The sequence below is a fragment of the Falco naumanni genome, chromosome 4, assembly GCF_017639655.2.
Source record: "Falco naumanni isolate bFalNau1 chromosome 4, bFalNau1.pat, whole genome shotgun sequence".
NCBI classification, from domain to species: Eukaryota; Metazoa; Chordata; class Aves; order Falconiformes; family Falconidae; genus Falco; species Falco naumanni.
Genome location: NC_054057.1, coordinates 55,083,733 through 55,105,837, shown reverse-complemented (window position 1 = coordinate 55,105,837; position 22,105 = coordinate 55,083,733). Strand labels below are relative to the sequence as shown.

The 22,105-nt window shown below is 40.0% G+C and overlaps 1 protein-coding gene across 14 annotated transcripts in view; it reads right to left on the bottom strand.

Moving 5' to 3' along the window:
• KMT2C (lysine methyltransferase 2C) overlaps window positions 1-22,105 on the bottom strand; it is a 198,498-nt gene that overhangs the window by 20,012 nt on the left and 156,381 nt on the right. For 12 of the 14 annotated variants that reach the window (XM_040593317.1, XM_040593307.1, XM_040593312.1 and 9 more), the window contains 16 exons: window positions 21,679-21,783; window positions 21,270-21,317; window positions 19,969-20,106; window positions 19,766-19,798; window positions 19,564-19,683; window positions 17,308-17,446; window positions 16,828-17,042; window positions 16,638-16,711; window positions 13,855-14,037; window positions 11,318-13,198; window positions 9,957-10,282; window positions 7,293-9,115; window positions 5,929-6,040; window positions 4,825-4,903; window positions 4,651-4,714; window positions 2,374-2,606 (listed from right to left, as the gene is read on the bottom strand). In XM_040593317.1, the coding sequence (XP_040449251.1) occupies window positions 2,374-2,606; window positions 4,651-4,714; window positions 4,825-4,903; window positions 5,929-6,040; window positions 7,293-9,115; window positions 9,957-10,282; window positions 11,318-13,198; window positions 13,855-14,037; window positions 16,638-16,711; window positions 16,828-17,042; window positions 17,308-17,446; window positions 19,564-19,683; window positions 19,766-19,798; window positions 19,969-20,106; window positions 21,270-21,317; window positions 21,679-21,783 (5,573 nt within the window). The remainder of the gene's footprint in view (window positions 1-2,373; window positions 2,607-4,650; window positions 4,715-4,824; window positions 4,904-5,928; window positions 6,041-7,292; window positions 9,116-9,956; window positions 10,283-11,317; window positions 13,199-13,854; window positions 14,038-16,637; window positions 16,712-16,827; window positions 17,043-17,307; window positions 17,447-19,563; window positions 19,684-19,765; window positions 19,799-19,968; window positions 20,107-21,269; window positions 21,318-21,678; window positions 21,784-22,105) is intronic. The other 2 variants (XM_040593316.1, XM_040593314.1) reach the window with 2 other exon arrangements.

The following is a 22,105-nucleotide window of genomic DNA, read 5'->3' as shown; positions in this document are numbered from 1 at the left end:
TACATTATGGAAAATCTCTCTCTCACTTCTGTTCATTAGATTATGGCTTCCGCAACTTCCATTTGCTGTTTGTACTGGCAGAAGTAGTCCGTAACAGAATTAAAAATATTTGATAGCACTCTCCGTTATCTGGGGCGCAAGGGACAAGCCAGAAAGCTCAGGATAACACAGATATTACAGGACACGCTCCACAATGCAGGACAGATGCACCCAAAAGGCTATTTACACAGTAATCTCAGGTTCAAGATGATTTATGAGCTCTGGCTTGGCACTGACGCTGCCAGATAAACATTGCCACTGCATAAAGCCACCAAGTGGATCGATCTGCATTGCACAGCCCAGTGCTCCAGGACCCCTCTGTGGGTGCACAGTGCTAAACCTGTGCTGGCTCTGCACACCTACACCAGGCACCCAACCCACCGCGCCCTGCCGGGACCTGCAGTGGCGGGCCAGCCACGTGACCCTACCTGGAATCTGTTGGGATCTCAAAGGACCAGCACCGACTACACCCAGCTGGACCCAAGCCGACCTGCGCAGATCGACCTGGTGATTTTAACAGCATAGGAGAGAACAAGGCGACAAGGCAGGGCTTATTAGCACAGGCAGCCTGCCACACCGAAGCAGTTACACTGCCCTGGCTGCAGAGACAATACGGCAGTGTCTGCATGGCGCCGTGCCTGAGCTAATAACCCTGGCAGGCAGAAGCTCGTGTTGCACAAAGCTCTGGTTCCTCTGCGCCCATGTCCAGGACCAGCAATTCGCAGGGTCTTCATGGTTCTTTTCTCTCTACATACATACAGAGGCTTCGCCCTTTTCAAAAACTAATGGAAGCCTGATTACAGAAAAATTACTTGATCTGATTTGAAATGAGTGGTGAATTGCTTCAAATAGAAGGTCCTTAAAAACATACTTTAATAAAACCTTATTTAAGCTCCTACTGTTCCGTAACAAATTGCTGTTTAGGATGTGGATGACTGCTCTAAACCAGTGCTTAAGGGGAAGTGGAGGGCATTTACCAGCAGCGTATGAAACTTTAAAAATGGAAAATAAAAGAACCTTAATTATGGGGCACTAAATGAATCTGACAGCAGTGTCATGATTAGCAGCTGTTACTTCAGCACAACTCCACTGTAAGTCTACACTAATGTATGTATGATACACGTTGGTTAAAATGATTTTTTTTTTCATTTATTCTACCTGTGATTCATTGTGGAAGGGAAAAAAGGAGGAAGAAATAACGTAGATGTAATTTATCTGCTCCACCCCTCTTCCACACAGTGAAAAGTCGAGCCAACTAATATTCCATCCAGCGCATACTTTGTCTTGAAGCAACACAGCAGCAAGAACTTGAGGGTCAGATATCACTTAGGACTTCATTCCATGCAGCCTCCTGCCAATTTTTTCCTCTCATATTAATAAAGGATAGATCTGAAGTGTTTTCATGTTCAGCAGGTCTAGCTGACCCTGACAATCATGCCAGATAATTTATAAACAGTGTCTTGAAGAACACAGCATTCAATACAGTTGGCCAAAGCATAGGTTTATCAAAGCTACCACAGGTTTAACTTTTCTCTCACTTACTATAAATCACAGGTACAACATGTAGCAAGTGAAATTCCAACTGAATATAAAGAAAGAAAACAAAACCCCAGTAGAAGTTGTTACATATTGCAACAGGGGCCCAGAGAGGCTGGGAAATCTCTGCCCTTGGAGACTTGCAGAACTCAACTGACAGGGTCCTGAGCAACCCGATTGAACCATGAAGCTAGTTCTGCTTTGATCAGCAGACTAGATGATCTCCAGATATCTTTTTAACCTATATTATTCCATGACACACTAACAGATAACACACACTGCTGATCAGCATCTAGCAACTAGACAGATCATAAAACTAGAGTAATGCTACAGGTACAATGAAAAGAGATTTTCAAACAGTAACGTTAGACTGGCATATAACCAAGAGGTTCTGATCGCGCAAGGACACCAGCAAAAGACTGAGTTAGGAGGTTCACTCAAGCCTGAAACAGAGCCCTGCAAGCTAAGGCTTTCCTCTGAATCTTTCATTTATGCTTTTCATGGTACCTGGAACTTTGTTGCAAGTCATTTTGCCAAGCGATTTCTCCTCTTCCAAAAGTACTAAAATAACTTTTTGTCATAATGTTTGCCATAGCATATTCTCCTACAGCTCCGGTGTCACCGGCAACCTGGAGCAACACTGTTACGCACACAGAATATGACAGGCAATGGCTCCCTTTAAATAAGCTCCACTGTATTTAAGTGTTTCAACTCACCTTTTAGAAGATTTAAAGGAGAGAGGCATACCAGTATGACAGATTAGTATTAAGGTGATCAGTTTGGATTCCAAATGATTACCTGTTCTAGCTGTTTTTGGACCATACTTTGCTGCTCAGTAACGTGTTTAAGCTGTTCTGCATCTTCTTCTGGGAACTCACGGCCAGCTTTCTTGGCTGTACGCTGTTTTGCTGAGAGTGCCTTTTTGGATTTTCTGTGTGCTCCAATTTGCTCCTCAAGGTACTTCTGTTGCATTTGAAGAAGTTGTTGTGTTTCTTGCAGCCATTCCTCATATTGCTTTCTTTGTGAATCATCTAGAAAGAAGGGAAATTAAGTATGATATGATCTCATCCTGGGGGTGAGCTCTCATCCTGCTTCTCAGAGATGCAGTTTAATAATCATGTTCCCCCTCTTATTTTAAGAAACCATTGGTCAAGTTCTGTCAGATTTGACAGAAGATTTGATATCTTAAGAGACACTAACTCTTGGAGTGATCCAAGTAAATAAAGGAGAAAGAGATCCAAATTCCTGCATTTACTGAAAGAAAGCAGTTTTAACATAGTCCTTTAATTTGAAGAGACCCCAGCCCACTGTCTAGCCAGTAAATTTGTACTTGCTGCTCAGTGAGCAAACGTAGCTTTGAAAGCAGCTACAGAACATGGTGGTACCGTGCTCTGCCCAGAAGCGGGGACACGGAAGACCCCTGGAAGTACTCAGATAGAGGGAAAGAGATTAGGGAGTAAGGATACAAATTTACAGGAAAACATGCCTCATTAATTCTGGTGTGTGCAGAAGAGTTTTGTACATATAAAAATCTATTTTTATTACTACTTCTAAGAAAAAAAAATAAACATCCATCAAATATTCATGAAATGACAGAAAGATAGTGTCTTGGTAAAAATAACTTCGTGAGGTCTCTGCACAGGGCCTTCAGCAAAGGGTCTTCTCCTCCCCACCAACACACAGACTCTCATTTAGACTGACTGTAACTGAGACATTACTCTTTTTACAAATGAAAAACGCTCGTCCGCTGTGAGCAGTCTATTGCTCTCAGATGTTTTTCTTGAGGCAAAACCCTCATGTCTCGTAACACTTGATGTGCACCAAGCCCAGAAGGCAAGAGAGGTTTGGTGATGATTTGTCTCCTGATTGCATTGTGGCAATGAGCCGGGTAACCAGGAATACAGCATGGATCTTCCTTGTAAAGAAAGTTTAATAAAGATACCTGCATGACAGTATGATTTCAATATAACCATGTCCTGCTTGTGCTCCAGTCCCTATCACCTGCTTTTAACAGTCACTGCAGTAGCAACAGCCATCAACTCTAATGGCTCAACTAAATCAATCCACAGTCTTGGGGGGTGCCCATTCTTTCAACAATAAATTCCAGGAAAATAATCACATAACCTGAGGGGACAATGGAGTGGAAACGATGGAGACGGGAGCAACACAGAAGTGCAAATGAATGCATTGAAATATTAACAAGTTCCAGGTAAGAATAACTACTACTGAAATGAGAAACAGATTTTCTCAAGTGCTCAGAACCACCACCATCCCCACCAAAGCAAGGCCACCCCGGGTGCCATGTCACCAGAAAATAATACAGAAAATATTGCAAAAGCTCCTTATTGCATACTCACTGCTGCTGCTCCAGCTTCTGGAAGAGCGGAAGGTGTTTACTTCTGTTTCTTATTCGTAAATATCAAGTGAAGTTTTTGCAGCAATAGAAACAGTTTTTTACATGTGGTCTTCCTCTCCCAGTATATGCTCAGTTTTAATTTCTGCTAATAAATCTTTCTCGTCATAGAGACTAGGATTTACAATTGATCTAGCACAGCCAGACACAAGGAACACAAAATACTAGTGTTATGTATTTCTGCTTTCAACAATCGTGGTTCCCAGCCAGTCTTGCTTCACTAATGCCTGGAAAGCTTTTATTGGTATTTGCTGAAATGACAATGATGCTGCAAAAAACTTTTTGCTTCTGAAATACCCCCCCCTCCATCAATATAGACTGTTGTTCTCACTGAGCTCAGAATGCAAAGACCCAGCTTTTGACATAGCAGTCTGTTAGTTAATAGATTATTATTCTCACATTAATTCAAGTAATACTAATTTTCTGTGTGTTCTGTTTCCCTCTTTCCTCATGGTGTTTCTCTGAGGATAGCTTCTAGAAAAAAATTTAATAACATGTATGATGCACTCCATTATTAGTTGGTATCATAATGATGAAATGACTCAATTTTAAAAGCATGAGTTTTTGAGAGACAGGATCCATTTATGGATATGTTATTTTAAAGAAGAGCGAATTGTAGAATGAAACATCAACATACAATAAATTAGTACATCTGTACTTACTGACAAAACCAGGACCAAAATTGGGAGGATTAGGTCTAGAAATCTGAGGTGTCAAACTTCCGTCCTAGAAATTTCAGTAAAACATACAGACAAGGATATTAAATCATGATTCAACTCAAAACCCCAAACCTAGTTATAATTATTTTGTTTAAACTCCACATCGAGTTGTATTACCTGTGTAATTGCCTGCTGCATATGATTTTGGCCTTCAGTGGTCTGAGCTCCTGGCACTGGCTGACCCATAAAGGGAAACCTATATATAAACAGAAAGTGAAATTAAAACTTTTACAACTGGTGGATATTGTAGGGGAGAGACAACCTTTTGTATTATGCTGAACTTACACAAAGCATCCAAATAATTTATAGACATGTGCTTGTGCTACTGTACCAAGCTTTTTTGATGTCAGAACATTAATTCTTATCTGATGCCACAACATTTTGCCCTTGGTTGAAACTATTGCATTCTACACTTTTTAGGGAGATGAAGTAAACATAATGTACCGTGCTAAAAAATGAAGATGCACATAAAAAATCCCTCTGTTTTTGTATTTTAATATATTATCATTTTTTAAAAAAAATTAAAAAATATTAATGGATTTAGATATCATGGTCACCAGCAGTCAACTAGATGTTGGATAAATGTGTGCCTCTGGTAAGCCACGTATTATCATATAGCACTGCAGTACATGTTAGGAAGGAGAAAACACACTGTTTTAAGGGCTACATAAAAAGGAAAGGTGCAGATCCTTTCTGCCCACAGACTTCCCACCTACAGTAAAGGCAGTCATGGTGAAGTCTGCACAGTTCATAGCTCCTTTTGTCCTCAGAAAGGAATTAAAGAAAGGATGAAACTTCCATTACTTGGGCTAAAACTTAATTATACTTAGCACTAAATGATATGCTGCAACATGAAGTTTAACTGTTACACAGCCATCGACGGTTTTCAAAACACAGTGCGTGGGAGATGTGTTATTACGTAATTAGGAAGTGGGAAAACAAGAAAAGCATCAACAGTGAAACCAGGTTGACCATGCTTGACCAATGACATTACAAGTGGAACACAAGTCTGATGTGTTCTAACACTTTTAATAGTTTCGACTGCCACAGCGGCTTTATTCTTAGGACATCATCTTGTATTAGCAGGGACTACGAGCTACACGACAAAAAGATCTTTTTCCACTTCTACATTTTTTCATTTGCTGTGCACAGTTTCCCCTAGGTCTTATCATTTCCTTTTACATTTTGCAGCCCTAAAGATTGATACCAAGTGTTGCCTACCTGTTCATAACCATTGGTGGCATCCCCATGTTACTCTGCGCCATGACTTTATTGATCCCCTTAAGAGCTACCATTTTTGCTTTCATTATGGGATCAGTAATTGCATCAAAGTCTATAAAAGAAAAAGAGCAGAAGTGAATTACATAGCTGAACATTACTCGTTATTAACTGGAACTGACTTGTTTAGAGCTAGTTCATGCATAGATCATCAGCAAAACAACGTAATGGCATTACTATTTCACATTACTTGTCTTCTCCACTTTGAAATTCATGGTTAATATGTAGTTTCATATACCCTCTAAGGAAAGTCACTCCAGTGGTAACTGTCCTTGTTTTCAGCCACAACAAAGAAAGAAAAGCAGGTCAGTCTGAGAAGGGCTCAAGACCCAATTTGGTTTGTGACCCAACAGATGAACAAATTCTATTTATAGATTTAAGAATCAAGAAGAAGAGTTGTTTCTGTGAGTTCAGTTGGCAAAACTGACAGATCGCCACAAACGTACTAAGAAAATGGTTTAGTTGCCCTGTGATTATGAGTAGCACTACAGGCAGAAAGGCACACGCCCCATGCAGCATCTGAAAAGACCATCAGCATGGTAAACTCTGCCTTTTTGCTGTCTCTCCTGTCAGGTGCCTCACACGGAATAGGATAAATGGGGGTACAGAACAGCTGAGGCTGGAAAGGGCCTCTGGAAGTCATCTTAGCTACCTGGGGTGGCTACAGCATGTTCTAGCCACACTACAAATACAGAGCTGTGACTTAGGAGGTAGGTTAAATCTGTCTTTTGAACAAACAGCCTTGACGACCAGTGTAGTTGCAACTAACATATTTCTCAAAATCTTGTTATTTCATTAATAACAATTAAATGATAGTGATGGTCTTGCTCTAGATGTTCAAACCGCTATGTTAAACAGGAAATGACAATTTATCTTAAATGCTTTTAGTACGTGCAGAATTATTTGTGCTGTTTCTGGGTCTTGCTTCGATTTCGAGTTAGTAACACAGCTTTTGATGATCCCTTCCCTTGAGATACACAGAACATTGCAAAAATGTGCATTTACTCCATATCAGATATAAGAACCTAAAGTATAAGGAGAATATGCAACAGAGCTGATGTCAGGAAAAAAATCAGCAGTAATGCAGTTACCCTGATCCTGGTAATGTCAACAGAAGCCTTGTCATGGAGTTCAGAATTCCACCTACACGCTCCATTCCCATACTCCCATTGCACCTACTGGGCAGGTTGTTTTTTGTTATGCCACCTTCAAGCTCCACATATCTACCTGCATCTTTCAGATTATTTAACTATTTATTGTTGTATTTTTGAAAACCTAACCAGAACATAGACAGATCACCCACATACCAATATTGGGGAAAAATGGCTCCGAACGCTGGCGAATCATGGCTTGCATCTGTCGTTGCTGCTGCTGCTCCTGTCTTTCCTGATCCAAAAGGTCCTGCAGAAGAAGTGGCTGTTCCTCTAGCAGAAGTGGTCTCTCTCGACTTTGCTGTTGAGCTAATGGTTGAGGGAGCATTATCTGCTGGGGACCAGATATGCCACTAGGACCAGGACGGTTTGTTACAGCCACAGTTTGATTAGATGTCTGTCCTGTCCCAAAGTTATGGTTAGATGACTGACCCTGAATAAATCCTGGATTTGGTGACCCTTGAGAAAAATTATGGTTCATTCGTGGAACCATGGTCAAATTTGAATTTAAAGTGTTTTCCAAGATCTGTCCACCAGGTGTCATTAGTGTTTGTGGAATACCTGATGCATGGTTCATTTGTGGTGTTGGCAAAGATTGAGATGGAGATCCTAGAGTCCTTGCTTCAGCATTATCTGAGCCTTCATTAGACAGCAAACTTGAGAGGACTGGCGTGGACCCAGAAATACTGCAGGAACTTACTGCTCCTTGAACAGGCAGTGGAGCAGATCCCTGAGCATCTGGACTAGGCACAGTTGTTTCTTGACTAGGAACAGCAGTAGTTTTGTCAGGGAATTCTGGGTTAGCAGGCTGCGCAGAAGCCTTTTCTCCATCCTTTAACTCCACTTCAGCAGCCTGTTGAGTATTTGCAGATTCAGCATTTCCATCGCTTTTTTCATTTTCATTCTTCTTTTCCTCCTGAGTGTTTGGGGAAAGTACTTCTGTTTTAATTTCATTTTCTGTAGCAGATTTCTTCTGTGGAGAGTGAGTCTCAGAAGGGGAAACAGTTCTATCACCTTGTTCTTTCTGTTCTGGTTCTTCTGTCTTGCCCTGGATATCTAGTTTGTCATCAATAGGGACACTAAGATCTAGTTCTTCATTAAACATTCCCTTCTTATCCCCCACATCCAGGTCTGGGTCTGTGTATGCAATTATATCAAACTCCCCAGATCTTAGAAGATCATCAAGGTGAGGATCGTTGGTTTCCAAATTATCTAAAGTGTCCAGCTCGTCTCCTTTCCCATCCTCTGTGTCTAAATTCAAATTTTCCAGATCTTCATCATCTAAATCCTTTACTTCAACCCCATCAAGGTCTTTCACATCCAAGTCTTTTACAGCAGGATCATCAGGATCAAGCTTTTCTTCTAGACCATCACTCGGCTGGTTGGGAATCTGTAAATTTGCAGATTCGTCACTTGGTGCAGATGTAGACAAAGATGGTCCTGGGAACGCATCAGTAACTGGTGGATGACTTAGAGAACGTATGACAAGTGCAGGTGGGTTGTCAGGATTGATTTGATCCTGCTGGGACTGTGACATATGCTCCAAACTTGTAGACATCTGCAGCTGGTTAGGTATACCTTGAGAATTATGTCTCAGTGGTTCTGCCTGTCTTGGGCCTGGAAATTCCTGCCTGGGGATAAACCCTGCATGTCGCTGATGTGCTGCTGCTGCATCCATAACATTTGGAGCAGAAGGATTAAAAGGCAGTCTTGGTCTCCCATCAGGAGCTCTGTGGCGTAACTCGATAAATGCCTGACCCAATATATTGTGCTGCTGAACTGGAATTCCCTGAGGAGGAAAATGCTGAGGGATCCCAGATCCGTTATTTATTTGCGGACTGTTCACTGGCCGAGGCATATCAACAGACAGAGATCTTCTCAGCTGTGGTGGAACTCCAGGGCGTTGCATTGGCTGCTGAGGACCAAGGAAACGTTCTTGACCTGATGGTGGACCATGGCCACCTCCTGGAAATCCATATCTAAAACAAAGTACGCAAGACTAAATAATCTTTTTTCTCAGAACTGCCTAGCCTGGCATATTTGACTAAATAACTATTCACCAAAATGTTTTACAAGATGCATTCATTAAAATACTTAAATAAATATCTTGACTAATTATGCTTACATTTAAATGAGCTTTATGACTACAATAAAATAATTGCTTTAATTATGCTTAATAAACAAGCTGTTTTAAATTCCAATAATAATAATGGATAGAAAACTGACAGAACTATCTTAGTAAATATACTATGTATTAATGCAACTCAGCACAAAAAATGTGTGGATTTAGAAATTACCACAATAAATCCAAAATACCGAGAACAATAATTCCTGAGATGACAATGTATGCCAATACTCGCATTCACTTTACATCATAGCATTCTCTATAAAAATGGCACAGACAGAAGTTGACATTTGATTACATATTCATTATAAACGCAAACAAGTATAGTACATTTATTCGTTATTAAGACATCAAAGCTAAAGTCAGTCACTTTTTAAAAAAAAAAAGAAAAAGAAAAAGCAATGCCCTGGAACCACAGGCAACAAGATCTTTCAGGTCACAGTTTTCACAGGTATTGCTGTTTCCCCATTTTTATTTCTGATTAACTCCCAATAAAAGACAGTATAAAACAGCGTTCACGTAAAACACACATTCTAACGCTACTTACAGGAAAACTCACTGTACATACTGACTTACCAGCTACTGTAGACAACACATGATTTTTATCAAAAAACCCACAACCCTTTCTCTAACAATTTATGTAAATGTAGAATTACCCCCATAATACCCCGGGTTTAAGAGATCAAAGAGCTTACCTAAGCCCATGAGGTCTCATCCCCATGGCATTCATATCGCCTGGGAACTGGGGTCTATTGAACTGCCCATCAGCAGGAAACGGTCCACGTTGGTCTTTTGGGTATACAGTGAACCTTGGCCCACCTGGAGGGACAACAGATGACCTAATATTCCCAGGATAAGGAGGAGGAGGGCGGTTAAAAATTTGGTTTAAGTTGTCTTGCTGCCAGTGCTGAAGAGGAGTTGCATGGGTAGGAGCTGCTGCATCCTGCAAGGCTTTTTCCTGACGAACCGCATTCTTCTTCTGCTGCTGTTGCTGTAGAATAATTTCACGTAATTTCTGGCGCTGTTAAAAAAAAAAAAAACACACAAAAAAATATTGCGCTTGACAGTGCAATTGACAGATTTTTGAAGTGTTACAGTCTGCTACGTTAAGCCTTTTGGAGGACAAAAATTCTTCAATTGCTAAAGAAAAATACTGTAACGTAATCAACTCAGAAATTAGAAGAGGGATCAAATATTGCAAGATGCTGGTAACACAACTTGAACTCCAGACCTCTTCTTAAAGTGTATAGTTTGAACCCATTTTACCAATTAACATAAGCAAATCTCTTCCTTTTTCTATTCCAGTAATACAGGCCCTTTTACCACATGAAAAACTGCATTCTGAGGGAGAAAGGTGACTACAGGTCACCTGAAGTCACCGGCAGAAAATTCAGCAGGAGGTTTACATCAAAGCTACAGAATTTACTCTGAAACTGTACGATAAATACTACCAATTGTTCCCATTACTTCTTCCAAACAAAAGACTGAGCAGCTTTCCACAAGCTGAATGTAATTTTATTTCTCAGCAAGAGCTGTTTGCCAAACATTGACAAAAACCTGGAGTGAACGTCCCTCCAGAGCAGTGCCCAGCGGTAGGATTCACCTCAGTATGGCAGCCAACTGGATGGTTCCATGTCTAGTCTGAGATCTTTGCCTATACTCCCTTTTCCAGTCAATTAACAAGTCACTGACAATCAGTTCTACATCTCATCTATTATAGGACAGAATTAATTGTCCTTTCAAGGTATTCACCCCCCCCACACACACTGTAGATAAAAAAGCTATTACAGACCAATCATCTACGTCTCCAGTGGCTTCAAAGACAGCCTTTGCTTCCTTTCTGGATCTTGTTCAAACTCCTTAAAATTACTCATGTTCTATATTCTATATACTGTAGTATGTTAATTGGTCCTCCTGGATAGCACTAAGTGAATGAAGGTAATACTACATTATATAGCTATGTTTAATAGCAAGAAACTTCAAGTATTAACAAGAATGAGGGACATTCTTCTATTTATAAAATTTTAAAACCTTCAGTATTAAACATTTTTCTCACCTGTCTTAACTTCTCAGTATCTGCTTGAGACATATTCATGGTATTCTGCGTATCTGTAACCCCTGTAGTGGGTGCCGGGCCAGGAACTTGTGAAACCTTGGGAAATTGTTGTCCTTGAGAACTCATTGGAGAATTTCCAGATGCATTGAAGGTGCCCTCAGATCCAGGCCGTGGCTGTTCAGCAGCATCATGGGCCAGCTGACCAGTTCCAAAAGATTCTGGCTGAGGTCTTGGAGTCATTGGCGGTTGATCATACGGGTCACGTGCTGGAGCAGTGGGACCATGGCTAAAGGAATCAGTTATTGCAGGTCCTGCAGGTCTGGGAGTTTGAGAACATGGATCTGATGGCCTGACAAAAGTGCCCTGCAACCTGTTCTGCGGCGTCTGCAGGAAAGGATCCCTGTTTGGTATTAGTCCTGGCCTTGACACTGCAGGTCTGTTAAAACTCTCTGGAATCCCTGGCCTCGGAGTTGCTGGTTGCTGAGAATAAGGATCATTGAGAAGTGGCCTCGGTGTTCCAGGAGGTTGGGTGTAGGGATCAGAGTGTCTCTGATTTGCTGGGGACTGGGCAAATAAATCTGCTGGCTGAGCAGGTCTTGGTGTTGGTGGTTGCTGCATATATGGATCAACTGTGGTGGGACGAGGAGTTCCTGGAGGTTGGGCATAAGGATCAGCAACTGGCCGAGGAGTACCTGGAGGCTGGGAGTAAGGGTCCTGAGAAGCTGCCCTTGAAATGGCTCCAGACTGAGCGAAAGAATCACTCTGCTGCCGCACTATCCGGGGTGGATGGGCAAAAGTCTCCTTTATTGCAGGATGGGGAGTAAGGGGAGGCTGGCTGTACGGATCATTAGGCTGATTGTGGGAAAAGTTATCCACCGGCCTTGGTGTCAAAGCGGGCCTTTCGTATGGATCGACAGCAACGCGCCTTGGTGTACCTGGCATTGATGCGTAAGGATCTTGTGGGGACTGAGGTGGGCGCATGGGCGTTTTAAAAGGTCCAGGGCTACCATCAACAGGAGTAGGAGTAGGAGTCAACGGTGGCCGTGCATATGCATCAGCAGAAGTTACTCTCTGTCTCTGAAACGCATCAGTTCTAGGAGCCGGCTTAGTAAACGGATCGCTGCTTCCAGCTGTTAAAGGAACCTTCCCTGACTGTTCCATAACTATGGGCGACCTTGGGACCCCCAGCGGTTTGGAGAACTGCTCTGATGCCATGACAGGCCTGGGTGTGTCTGGTGGCTTTGCATAGGGATCACTGCTACCTGGAGATGAAGAACACGAATCCCTGACTGGCGAAGGCCTGCTTCCTGACGGTTCAGTTACCTGAATGGGCCTAGATATGGATGACTGTGGTGCACAGGTATCTAAGGGTGCAATGGTATTTCTTCTAACAAAATTTTGGTTAAGGGGTGCTGGTCTAGGTGTTCCCACCATTTTAGCATACGGATCCATGGGAGAAGGAGGTCGCGTGTTTGTGGAACCTGGAGAAAACATCTGTTGTGATGATGTCTGAGGAGTCTGAGACTGAGACAGTGAATCATGTACTGGGATTCGGGTTGGAGTTGGGGGTGGGGCTTGTGGTTTTAGGAACACATCATCTGAGGATGCTGATGTAGGCGTAGCAGGTAGCGGCTGCTTTGTAAATAGATCCTTATGGAATGTCTGTTGTGCAGGAGACATATTTCCATTGCCAGTCTGTGGCGTTAAGGGGCTCTGGATCCCACTGCTAGGTGTGTCTGAGCCAGACTGGTTCAGAAGCTGTTGTGAACCAAACTGCTGCTGCTGCTGCTGCTGCTGCTGTTGCTGCTGCTCATTTTTCACTTGTTCAAGCTTCTGCGTGGCTTCTATTTTGGCTTGCTGCTTACTTTTTTGCCGCATTTGCTGTTTTAAAATTACGAGGAAAAAAGGTCACACTTGTAAGTCCAGGGTATACAAAATCTTTCTAATGACCGAATCTGTAACTAAAACTTTAGGACACGTCACAGATCAATTATAAATAATTGTAAATTGCAAAGTTTAAATGCAATGGAAGCAGAGTGTTTAGCTATTTGCAAAGTTCAGTTACCTTGACATGCACCTTGATTGCCTGGGAAAAAGCATTCCCCAGGTTGCCTAAAGAGCAGCACTGCTTTCCAAACTGATACTCTGAAGACAGAAAGTTACTGACAGATGCAGCACTGACGTGAGGCAAACAGGGCCCGAGAGACAGCCTGCCCCATCTGAAGCAGTAGCCTGTAGGACAAGATTACTGCAGTACAGGGTATATAAAACCAAACTACTGCACCAGCCAGCCATACAGAGAAAGAATAATCTATTTCCATAATAGGTAGGATTTAAGAGTCAAAGTTTTAAACCAAAGTTTTCTAACATTTACTAAACAGCTTATCTTCTGACAGCATCTGTTTTCTTCCTATGCAGAATGGCTGACTTTAAACTCTTCTATAAAGAAATATTAAAATTGATTTTATTACAACAGATTCCAACGACGCAGTAAAAAGCTGGAAGAAAAATAGCAAAACACCCTTAATGCAACACACCTGTCTGAATTTCCATTCCTGCTCATGTTCTGATTCCCTCTGTTTTAATGGATCTTTAAAGAGGTCAGAGTCGATGCGTGAGCCAGGATCAATACTATCCTGTTGCTGCTGTCTTTTCATGGAGTCATTTGACATCTGTACTTTATTGATGCGCAAAGCAGCTCTATTATCTCTGGCTTTTTGCTGAGAAAATATATATAAAAAAAAGCAGTTAGCCTTATTTTCTTCTGCTAAGTGTGAACAGTGCATCTGTTATTTCTACAAAAATCTATCACCAAATTACCTGTAAAGCCTGTTTTAATCACATGCATTAAAAGCCCTGTGGATGTGGCACTTAGGGACACGGTTTAGTGGTGGCCTTGCTAGTGCTACATTAACAGCTGGGACTTGATCTTAAAGGTTTTTTCCAACCTAAACGATTCTATGATTCTATGATCCTATGTTCCTACGCAGATAAAATTCTGCACTTTAAAATGAATTCCAAACTGAAAATACTTAATCTCTATAGAAATTCTGCATTTAACACACATGGAAAGAACAATGGAGTTATTAGCCGCAGAGGTTTTCTATACATTAGGAATGTCTGTTCAGGTACTGTGCTGTGCCAACAAAGCATGAATCCTGCCAGTTTACCTTTCAAATCACATATTGGTGTGGTCTGCAATCTGAAGACATGAGCACAGCAGATGATGTTTGGATCAATAAAGGCCACTAATGTGAAGACTTTCAATGACAAGAAAAATACAGTCAACTCCATTAAATAGCCTCTATAGATCTCAGTCTGTGTTAAGTTAGCAGTATAAACATAGGATATGGGCTTATAGATCAGGGAAAATTGGATGGAAGAACAGCAAATTCCTCTTCAATGAGGCATTTTACAGCCATACTGACACTTTAAAGCATCTAACAGAAGTTTGAAAGGGTCTGTTTTACCACCAATCTAGGATATGATTTCTTTTCTGAATCATACCCTCACATCATCTTTTTCACCACTTTATTTGCAGTTGTCAAGTAGGGGTGGCCTAGCAGAAAAGGCTCTAAATCCTTCCCCTCCAACAATGAAACAGTGACATGGATGAGAGCACCAGGGTCACAGCAGCAGAAAAATTAGTGACATTTCCCCTATAAGTGATGGGACTTGCGCATACTAAGGAAAGTGAGAAGTCTACAGTAAAACCTACAAACACTCTTCTGAATTTCATTTCTAAGGTAGCCTTTACTCATTCCCACAGAGTGTAAGTCCCTCAGGAGAGGTACCACAGAAGCTCCTCACATGCACAATGCCAGGAACAGTAGCAACAGCTGAATGGCAAGAGTATATGGACTGTAACTTCTGGAGGAGGTAACTGCTTCTTGCTACATAAATACTCATGTGTGTGTGTGTGAACCTGCATGCACCCTCCTTCTGAACATGAAGGAAATAATTTTGCAGCTGCTTTTTAGATAGCCATCACAAGAATTGGACTGCATTTGTTAAGAACAATGAAAAAAAATCGGTAACAGAAATAATTGTAAAGTGATAACTGCCTGGATAAAAATTCACCCATCCAAGTGGACAGTTTCTTATAAATACTACACAGATGGTATCACCAGGATTAAATATAGCATGGACAAGATGACATAGAGGTCCAAAGATGCTGAAGTTACAGGCTTGAATAAAAAGCAGAGTAACGATGCCTCAGTGATACAAAGAAAACAATAAAGAATTTTTCTTTTAAGTGGAAAGTGGTTCAGAAAGATCAAGAGCTCCACTTCACACATTAAGTTTGAGGTAATGATTTATCCTCTAAAAGCTGTCAGAGAGATAAGGGGATTTTTAAATTTGGACAGCAGGAAACGATGTTGGTACTGTTAAGCTTTGAGTCATCAACATACATGGGAATCAAATCTGCTTACTAATGAGACTACATTAAAAAAATGCAGGTGGGGCAAAGCTAAGAGTTATGTTATGTTATGAAAACATAACCCTGCAAAATCCACAGAAACCTATGAAGTGAGAATGATTATCCAGTTGCTGTTGTGAAGAAACAAAGGTAAGATGAGAACGAGGAGAGAATGGAAACGTGACAGGAAATTAAAAGAAAAGTATATTTGTTAACAATGGCAGGGAAGGTCAATAAGAATGAATAATATAGGTTCTCAAACTGTGAAGAAGGTGAACACTTTTGGAGAGAAAATTTGAGTCCTTCATGCTCCCCACAATGCAGATGATGTCAAAAGAGTTTCCACCACAGAGCAATACAAGAGAGTAAGTAGTGAAGGGGAACAGTAAGGCAAGAACAATGGAACAGAAGAAAATGAGGGAAGTAGGGATGTGAGCACATAACCTCTGGAATGTAACAAGTAAGACTTCAGCAACTCTAATGGGGCAAAAAAAGGAGAGGCTAGCGAGAGGGGACGATGAAAGAGAGGAAAGTCGTATCATGATTTGTTACTATCCTTCTGAAGAAACCGGTGAGATCTTGTGCAGAAGGACATAGAGCAAATAAAACTTGAGGCATCAATCAAATGCAAAGAGATGGTGGGAACCAGAAATGCTCTCATGTCAGCTAATGTCTTTACATTGCACAATACTAATGCAGTTTATTCCGAGACTGAAAAGCAAAGAATACAGGTAGAAGTATTCAGAGTTATAAGTTAAATTACAAAGGCATTTTTCAAGTGAACTTTCACTAATCCTACAACTTTATTTATTTAAAAAAAAAAAACAAACAAATGAAACCTCATGAATGAAATATATGTTTGCTGCAAGTATGCAAACGCGGGTGGGTAATTGTTCTTACCACATATGGAGCCCTCTCCTGTGAGCTTGCCTTCCTCCACAGTTTAGCAATCTGTTTCACTCTTGTAGCCCAGTCTGCAGTCAAAAAATGTGTTAATACACAAGGCTTTGATAAGTCTATTTTACATTCTTTCAAATCAAGATGCATAAATCGTTACAATATATTTAATGTTATTCAGTAAACCACTTACCTGGGAATTCTTCTTTCAGGTTAGGGAAGTTGATATTTGTATAGAGCACAGGTGCTACTGTTGCCATTTCACCCAGTGCTTCTTCTTTTTCCCACTTAAGAGTGCTCCTTTGAGCATTGGACATTGTATCACCTTCACCTTCCAAAGGCGGAGCAGATGGTACCCATGAGCTGTTCGGATCACTTACCATTGGATTGAATGCTGGATTCTTATCCCTGACAAATCAGAACAGGGTTTTGATATTTAGACAGGTTGCTCTCAGTACAAAAAGAAAAAAAAAAAAACAATTAGCAAAGTACTTATCCTGTTTGCTCTTTCAGTAGTGAACAGGCTGCAAGAATACAGACATTTTTGCAGTGGCTGTCAAGAGCTAAGTAGCTAAATACTAATAATATCACAGTATTAATTCCAACAACACCCCCCAAGTGATAAATGCTATTTATCACAATGGGTATTTTTTTATTTCCCATCTGGACTTACCTGGCATCAGTATATGGTTGCTGTGTAATGGGAGAGAAAGTGCCCAGTCCACCTCCAGCAGTCAGAGCTGTATGAGGGAGATGAGGGTTAGGGCCAATCAGACCATTCATAAGGGGCACTCTTGGAAACGCATTTTCTCCTGGAAAGAAGTTTAAAATACTGTTTTAAAGGGTGACTGCTTTTAAGGAAGAAGCTGAAGTTTTCAGTGAAGAAATGATGTCTCATCTAACAAAAAACTAACTGCTTTAAAATGTTATAGTACTGACCTTCCATTTTTGGAAGAGATTTTAAATCAGTTTACATTGCTTCCCTACAAACTTAAGGGTTTTTTTTTTCCTACTGCATCACATCTCTGTACAGATTATTTTTTTCTTGTCTGAAAAATCTTTTTTTTTTAAATGGATTTCCAAAAGTTTTGCATTAGCCCATGCTATGGTACCACATTTATACTGAGGTACGTTCTTAAAGGCCAACGGTCTGTTGTATTTGTTATACTCAGATCCAAGCAGCAAGCATGGAGAAGGCTGTTTTCAGTCCTTGCAGAATTATCATTAGCCACCTGAATTAAATACCTCCTCTTCTGAGACTCCTGAGCAGTGTACCAAAGTAAGCCTCATTATCCGCTAACACTCTAATTTGTAACCAATGAAACAGATAAATCTAGTCAAATGAGCATCAGCATTTTCTAATTAAATGTCCAGCCTAGCAGTACAAAGGCAGAAAATTTTATTTATTTGATTACAATATTACAAATGGGGCACAGGCAGATTCATTCCAGCAGATGGTATTTGCAGATGTTCCTACACAGAACTAACGCTGGCCTTTGAATCCCTGTCACTTAAGTGCGACTATAACTGTTGTCCCAGTATCTTCTTACAAGCACAGAAGTAGCTCAGGAATTAGATGCATCTGTAGGATGACACTGCATCACTCTCATGCTTTAGGAGACTGTTTTCTGATCTATAAGTTTACATATGCTACACAGCAAATATAGTTTGGATGAAAGTAACTCAAAATTTAAGAGAAAGTGCTTTATTATGGCTGCTAAATAGACAGTATACAGTAACTGTGAAGACCTGGCAAACAAACAAGATGGAGAATCAGGCCCCTGGTTTGCACTGTAGGATCACATGTCTTTATGAGAAGACAGCATTAATTTTGTTTGAAACTGCTGAAACTTGATGCACGCTTCCCCATTACTGAAGCATTTATCTCACAGAAACATGTGGATCATTACACCGTAACTGAACCAAATTATAAATCTAAAACTTTGTAATTGTGGCAGTTCCACAGGGAGAAGTTCAAGAATCTCACAGAACTCAAATGCTGAAGTTATTTCCAAGTACTCAAGTAACTAGGAGACAAGCAGTGATATCTGTATTATCTTTTGTTTCAAATCACCTCATTATTTGCTTTAAATCTCTCCTTTCTAAGATTTTTTGAAGTTTTTCCTTTTTATGGAAATTCATCCAACTAGGAAAATACTAATTTTTCTTCTTATGATTAATTCACTGGTGAAATCCATTTACATATTACTTTTTGTAGTACCAATATAACAGAACGGGCACTCTCTACATGAGTTCAGGGAAAATCCACTAGAGATCATGTCTGATGAGAAAAGAATGCATTTAATTATGCTCACACATACTGCTAAAAAAGAACAAATAATGCTATACTGGTAACAACAACAAAATCCATCTGCCCCTTGCTTTCAATGTAAGAGCAAGAATATGCCGTATCAACTCATGATAATTTTAGAATTTATTTTCTTCATTACTACTAAACTCCCAGATACCTTTCAAAATTACTTAGCCTTCTCTCTGTTATTTGGGTAGGACTAGTTAATATGTTAAACTGAATCCTTAAAGGAAATTAACACTCAGTAAATCACTGTCATACAGACTCCTTCCTTACCCTTGAGGAGGTACTCAAAAGTAATTAGAGTGAAGTCTGAAGAGAACACACGTTTTACAACAGACAAATTTCAAAACTATGAAAGCGTCAGCTAAAATAAAAGCTCCAATATGTCAGAAAAATCTAAAATAACTGTCCTTTTCTATTAGCGATGTTTACGTGTATGTTACTCACATAGACCCTTCAGAACAGTTTTAGAATAATATTTCATAAACTAACATAGCAGATTCCACAATTTAACAATAGCAGAAAGTAAGGCATGTCCTACTTTCACATCAGTATTTAAAAGATGCACAACTCTCTTGACCAGGCTGCTGTTTTAGAAGTAACGAAGGAACATACCTTGACTGTGCAAAGACATAAGTTGTGGTGGAGGTGGAGGCTGCGGCAAAGGAGCTGGCTGCGTGGTTGCTGGACTTAACACAGCTGTGAACAGATCTTCAACATCCTTTCCTCCTAGCTCTGCAAAAACACCATGCATGAGTTGGCCATCATTGTTTACGAACTACATTTTATAAAAGACAACAAAGATTAGAACATGTACCTGGGATTTTGTACAGTTTGCCAAGAATAGCACCTGGACAAAGTAAAGACAGCACAGAATGAGTAATCATCAAAAAATGCAATAAAATCAATTCTGCAAGCAAGACCAAATAGGTATGTTACAGCACATAGGTAAGCAATTTGAGAAAAAAAATAAAAGATTTCTACTTAAGTCTTCTAGAAGACCAAGGACAAAAAAATTACCATCTGTGACCATTTTGTCTAGTTCTGGACTGAGGATTCCATCCAACTGTTCTTCACTCAATGGCCGTGAACTCTGGCTGACATTCGGCTGAGGCAGAGAAGAAGGATCATCAGAGATGGGACCAATATCCAATCCAGCTGAAGGAAGAAAGAATAATAAGTTAGACATAAATAGTAACATTTATTGGTTTAGAATAAAGAGCATTAAACTTTTTTTTCCCCTAGAACTGAGCTATCAATTAAACCAAGACTTTCTAAGATGCGAAAGGCAAAATAAGACATTCATTAGATAAGCCAATAAAATTGCCCACTATTTACCTCCAGTTTACTGTACAGTTTGAGGAATGTTAATTGAGTAGAATGCAACTGGAAGAGTGGGAAATAAGACTACTGAGTGTAGGTACAGCATGTTTTTAAGTGTATATTTTTCATTATATAATTCCACTGTAACTATTTTTCACATTTTAAAAACAATCACGCTAGCAGTCAATATGGTTAATCCTCATGCACCTTAAGGTTCACCCCAGACATTCTTGTAATATTACATTAAAAATCTACTGAAGTGCTGCTGAAGTGTAGTCAGTATCAAACAAGTTGTAGCAGTTTCTGTTTCAAAAACAACTACTGAATATTCTGGGTTACATCAGACAAAGTGATTTGCTGGTACTGAGAAAACATAACTTACTATATAAATTTTCTAACATCCTTTACAAGTCAACATATCTCTCAACTGAGAAAGATCTTTGAAAGACCAAACTACACACTTCAGTATCTAAAATACAATTCTGAATTAGAAGCCAAATAAAAACAAATGTAAAATAATGAAACATGCTGTTCTACTTATTGTCAACCTATGTTTTACATCAGGTGATGAATCATCATCCAGTGGAAACAAAAAAATTGATGCTGACTGCTTTATTCATGCTTAATATATTCACATTGTTTAAATGCTTTTAATTTACAAAAGATACCACTATGATAAACACTACACACTATTACTAGAAATAATGCTACCATTAACAGTGGCAGCAAGAAAATGTCTGATTTTGTATCATGAAACACAAAACTCAGGAAGGTTTTTAAAAGCTGTAAGCAAAACTTTATGCAGTACTCTCAAATGCGGAGTGCAGAATTTATAGGTCGTGTTAGACTCAAACACCACAGAAAGAGTGGAAAATGAAAGCATGAATTAGTGACACAGTAAAGGATTACTAGTTTCTACACATGCAGTTCTTTCAGCTAAAACCACTAGGAAAGATGACTACTTCTAACCATGGATCATCCATTGTTTAGTTTCTTACCAAATGGGGAGGGTGAGTTCTCAACCTGGAAAGTGCATAAATCAAGACCTACAGGACCCAAACCAGATAAAATGGATGATTATAACACGAAAACAAAACAAAAAAAAAAGTAAAGAAAAAGCTGCATGCTGAAAAAAGCTACGCAGGTATGATAGACAACGGCAGCTACATTTTATTCTCTCTTAAGCAGCAAAGCAAAGAGCCAAGTAAAACAAAAATGTTGAGAAGGTTGGGGATTTATTTTTTTTTGGTAGAAGGCAACAAAATCATCTCGAAGCAAGGTATTCTTAAAATATGAAAACTGTATCTGAAACCACCTCGAGTATAACCTATAGATACAACACAACAAACACATATATAATAGAGAAAGAGAAAACAAATATCAGCGAGACCTTATAAACATACATACCCGAATGATCTCCAGACTTTACCAAATCATCTGAAAGTATTCCAAGAATATCATCATCAGTATTTAAGACCTCAGAAAGATCGGCTAAAGGATCATCGGTGCTACCTGCATAAGATACAATAAATAAAATCAACCAGTTGTGGCTTTTATACTTGACTCTGGTGATGCACTATATTGTTTGAGCTATAACCTCAAACAAAAATTTACCAGGCTATAAGGGCCTTCTATAGTGTGTTACGTACTGCAGGTCACTGGAGGGTGACAGACTGGGCTGACCAGCAGCCCCTCCCAGCCAGTACTGTAGCCATCTTCATATGCTTCCATTGTTTAGTATTTTCTCCATTACAGTAAAAGTGATAATGTAATCAGTCATGGGGAAGACAGACTGGATGATTTCAGAGGCGAACCACCCCAACCCCACCCCCGA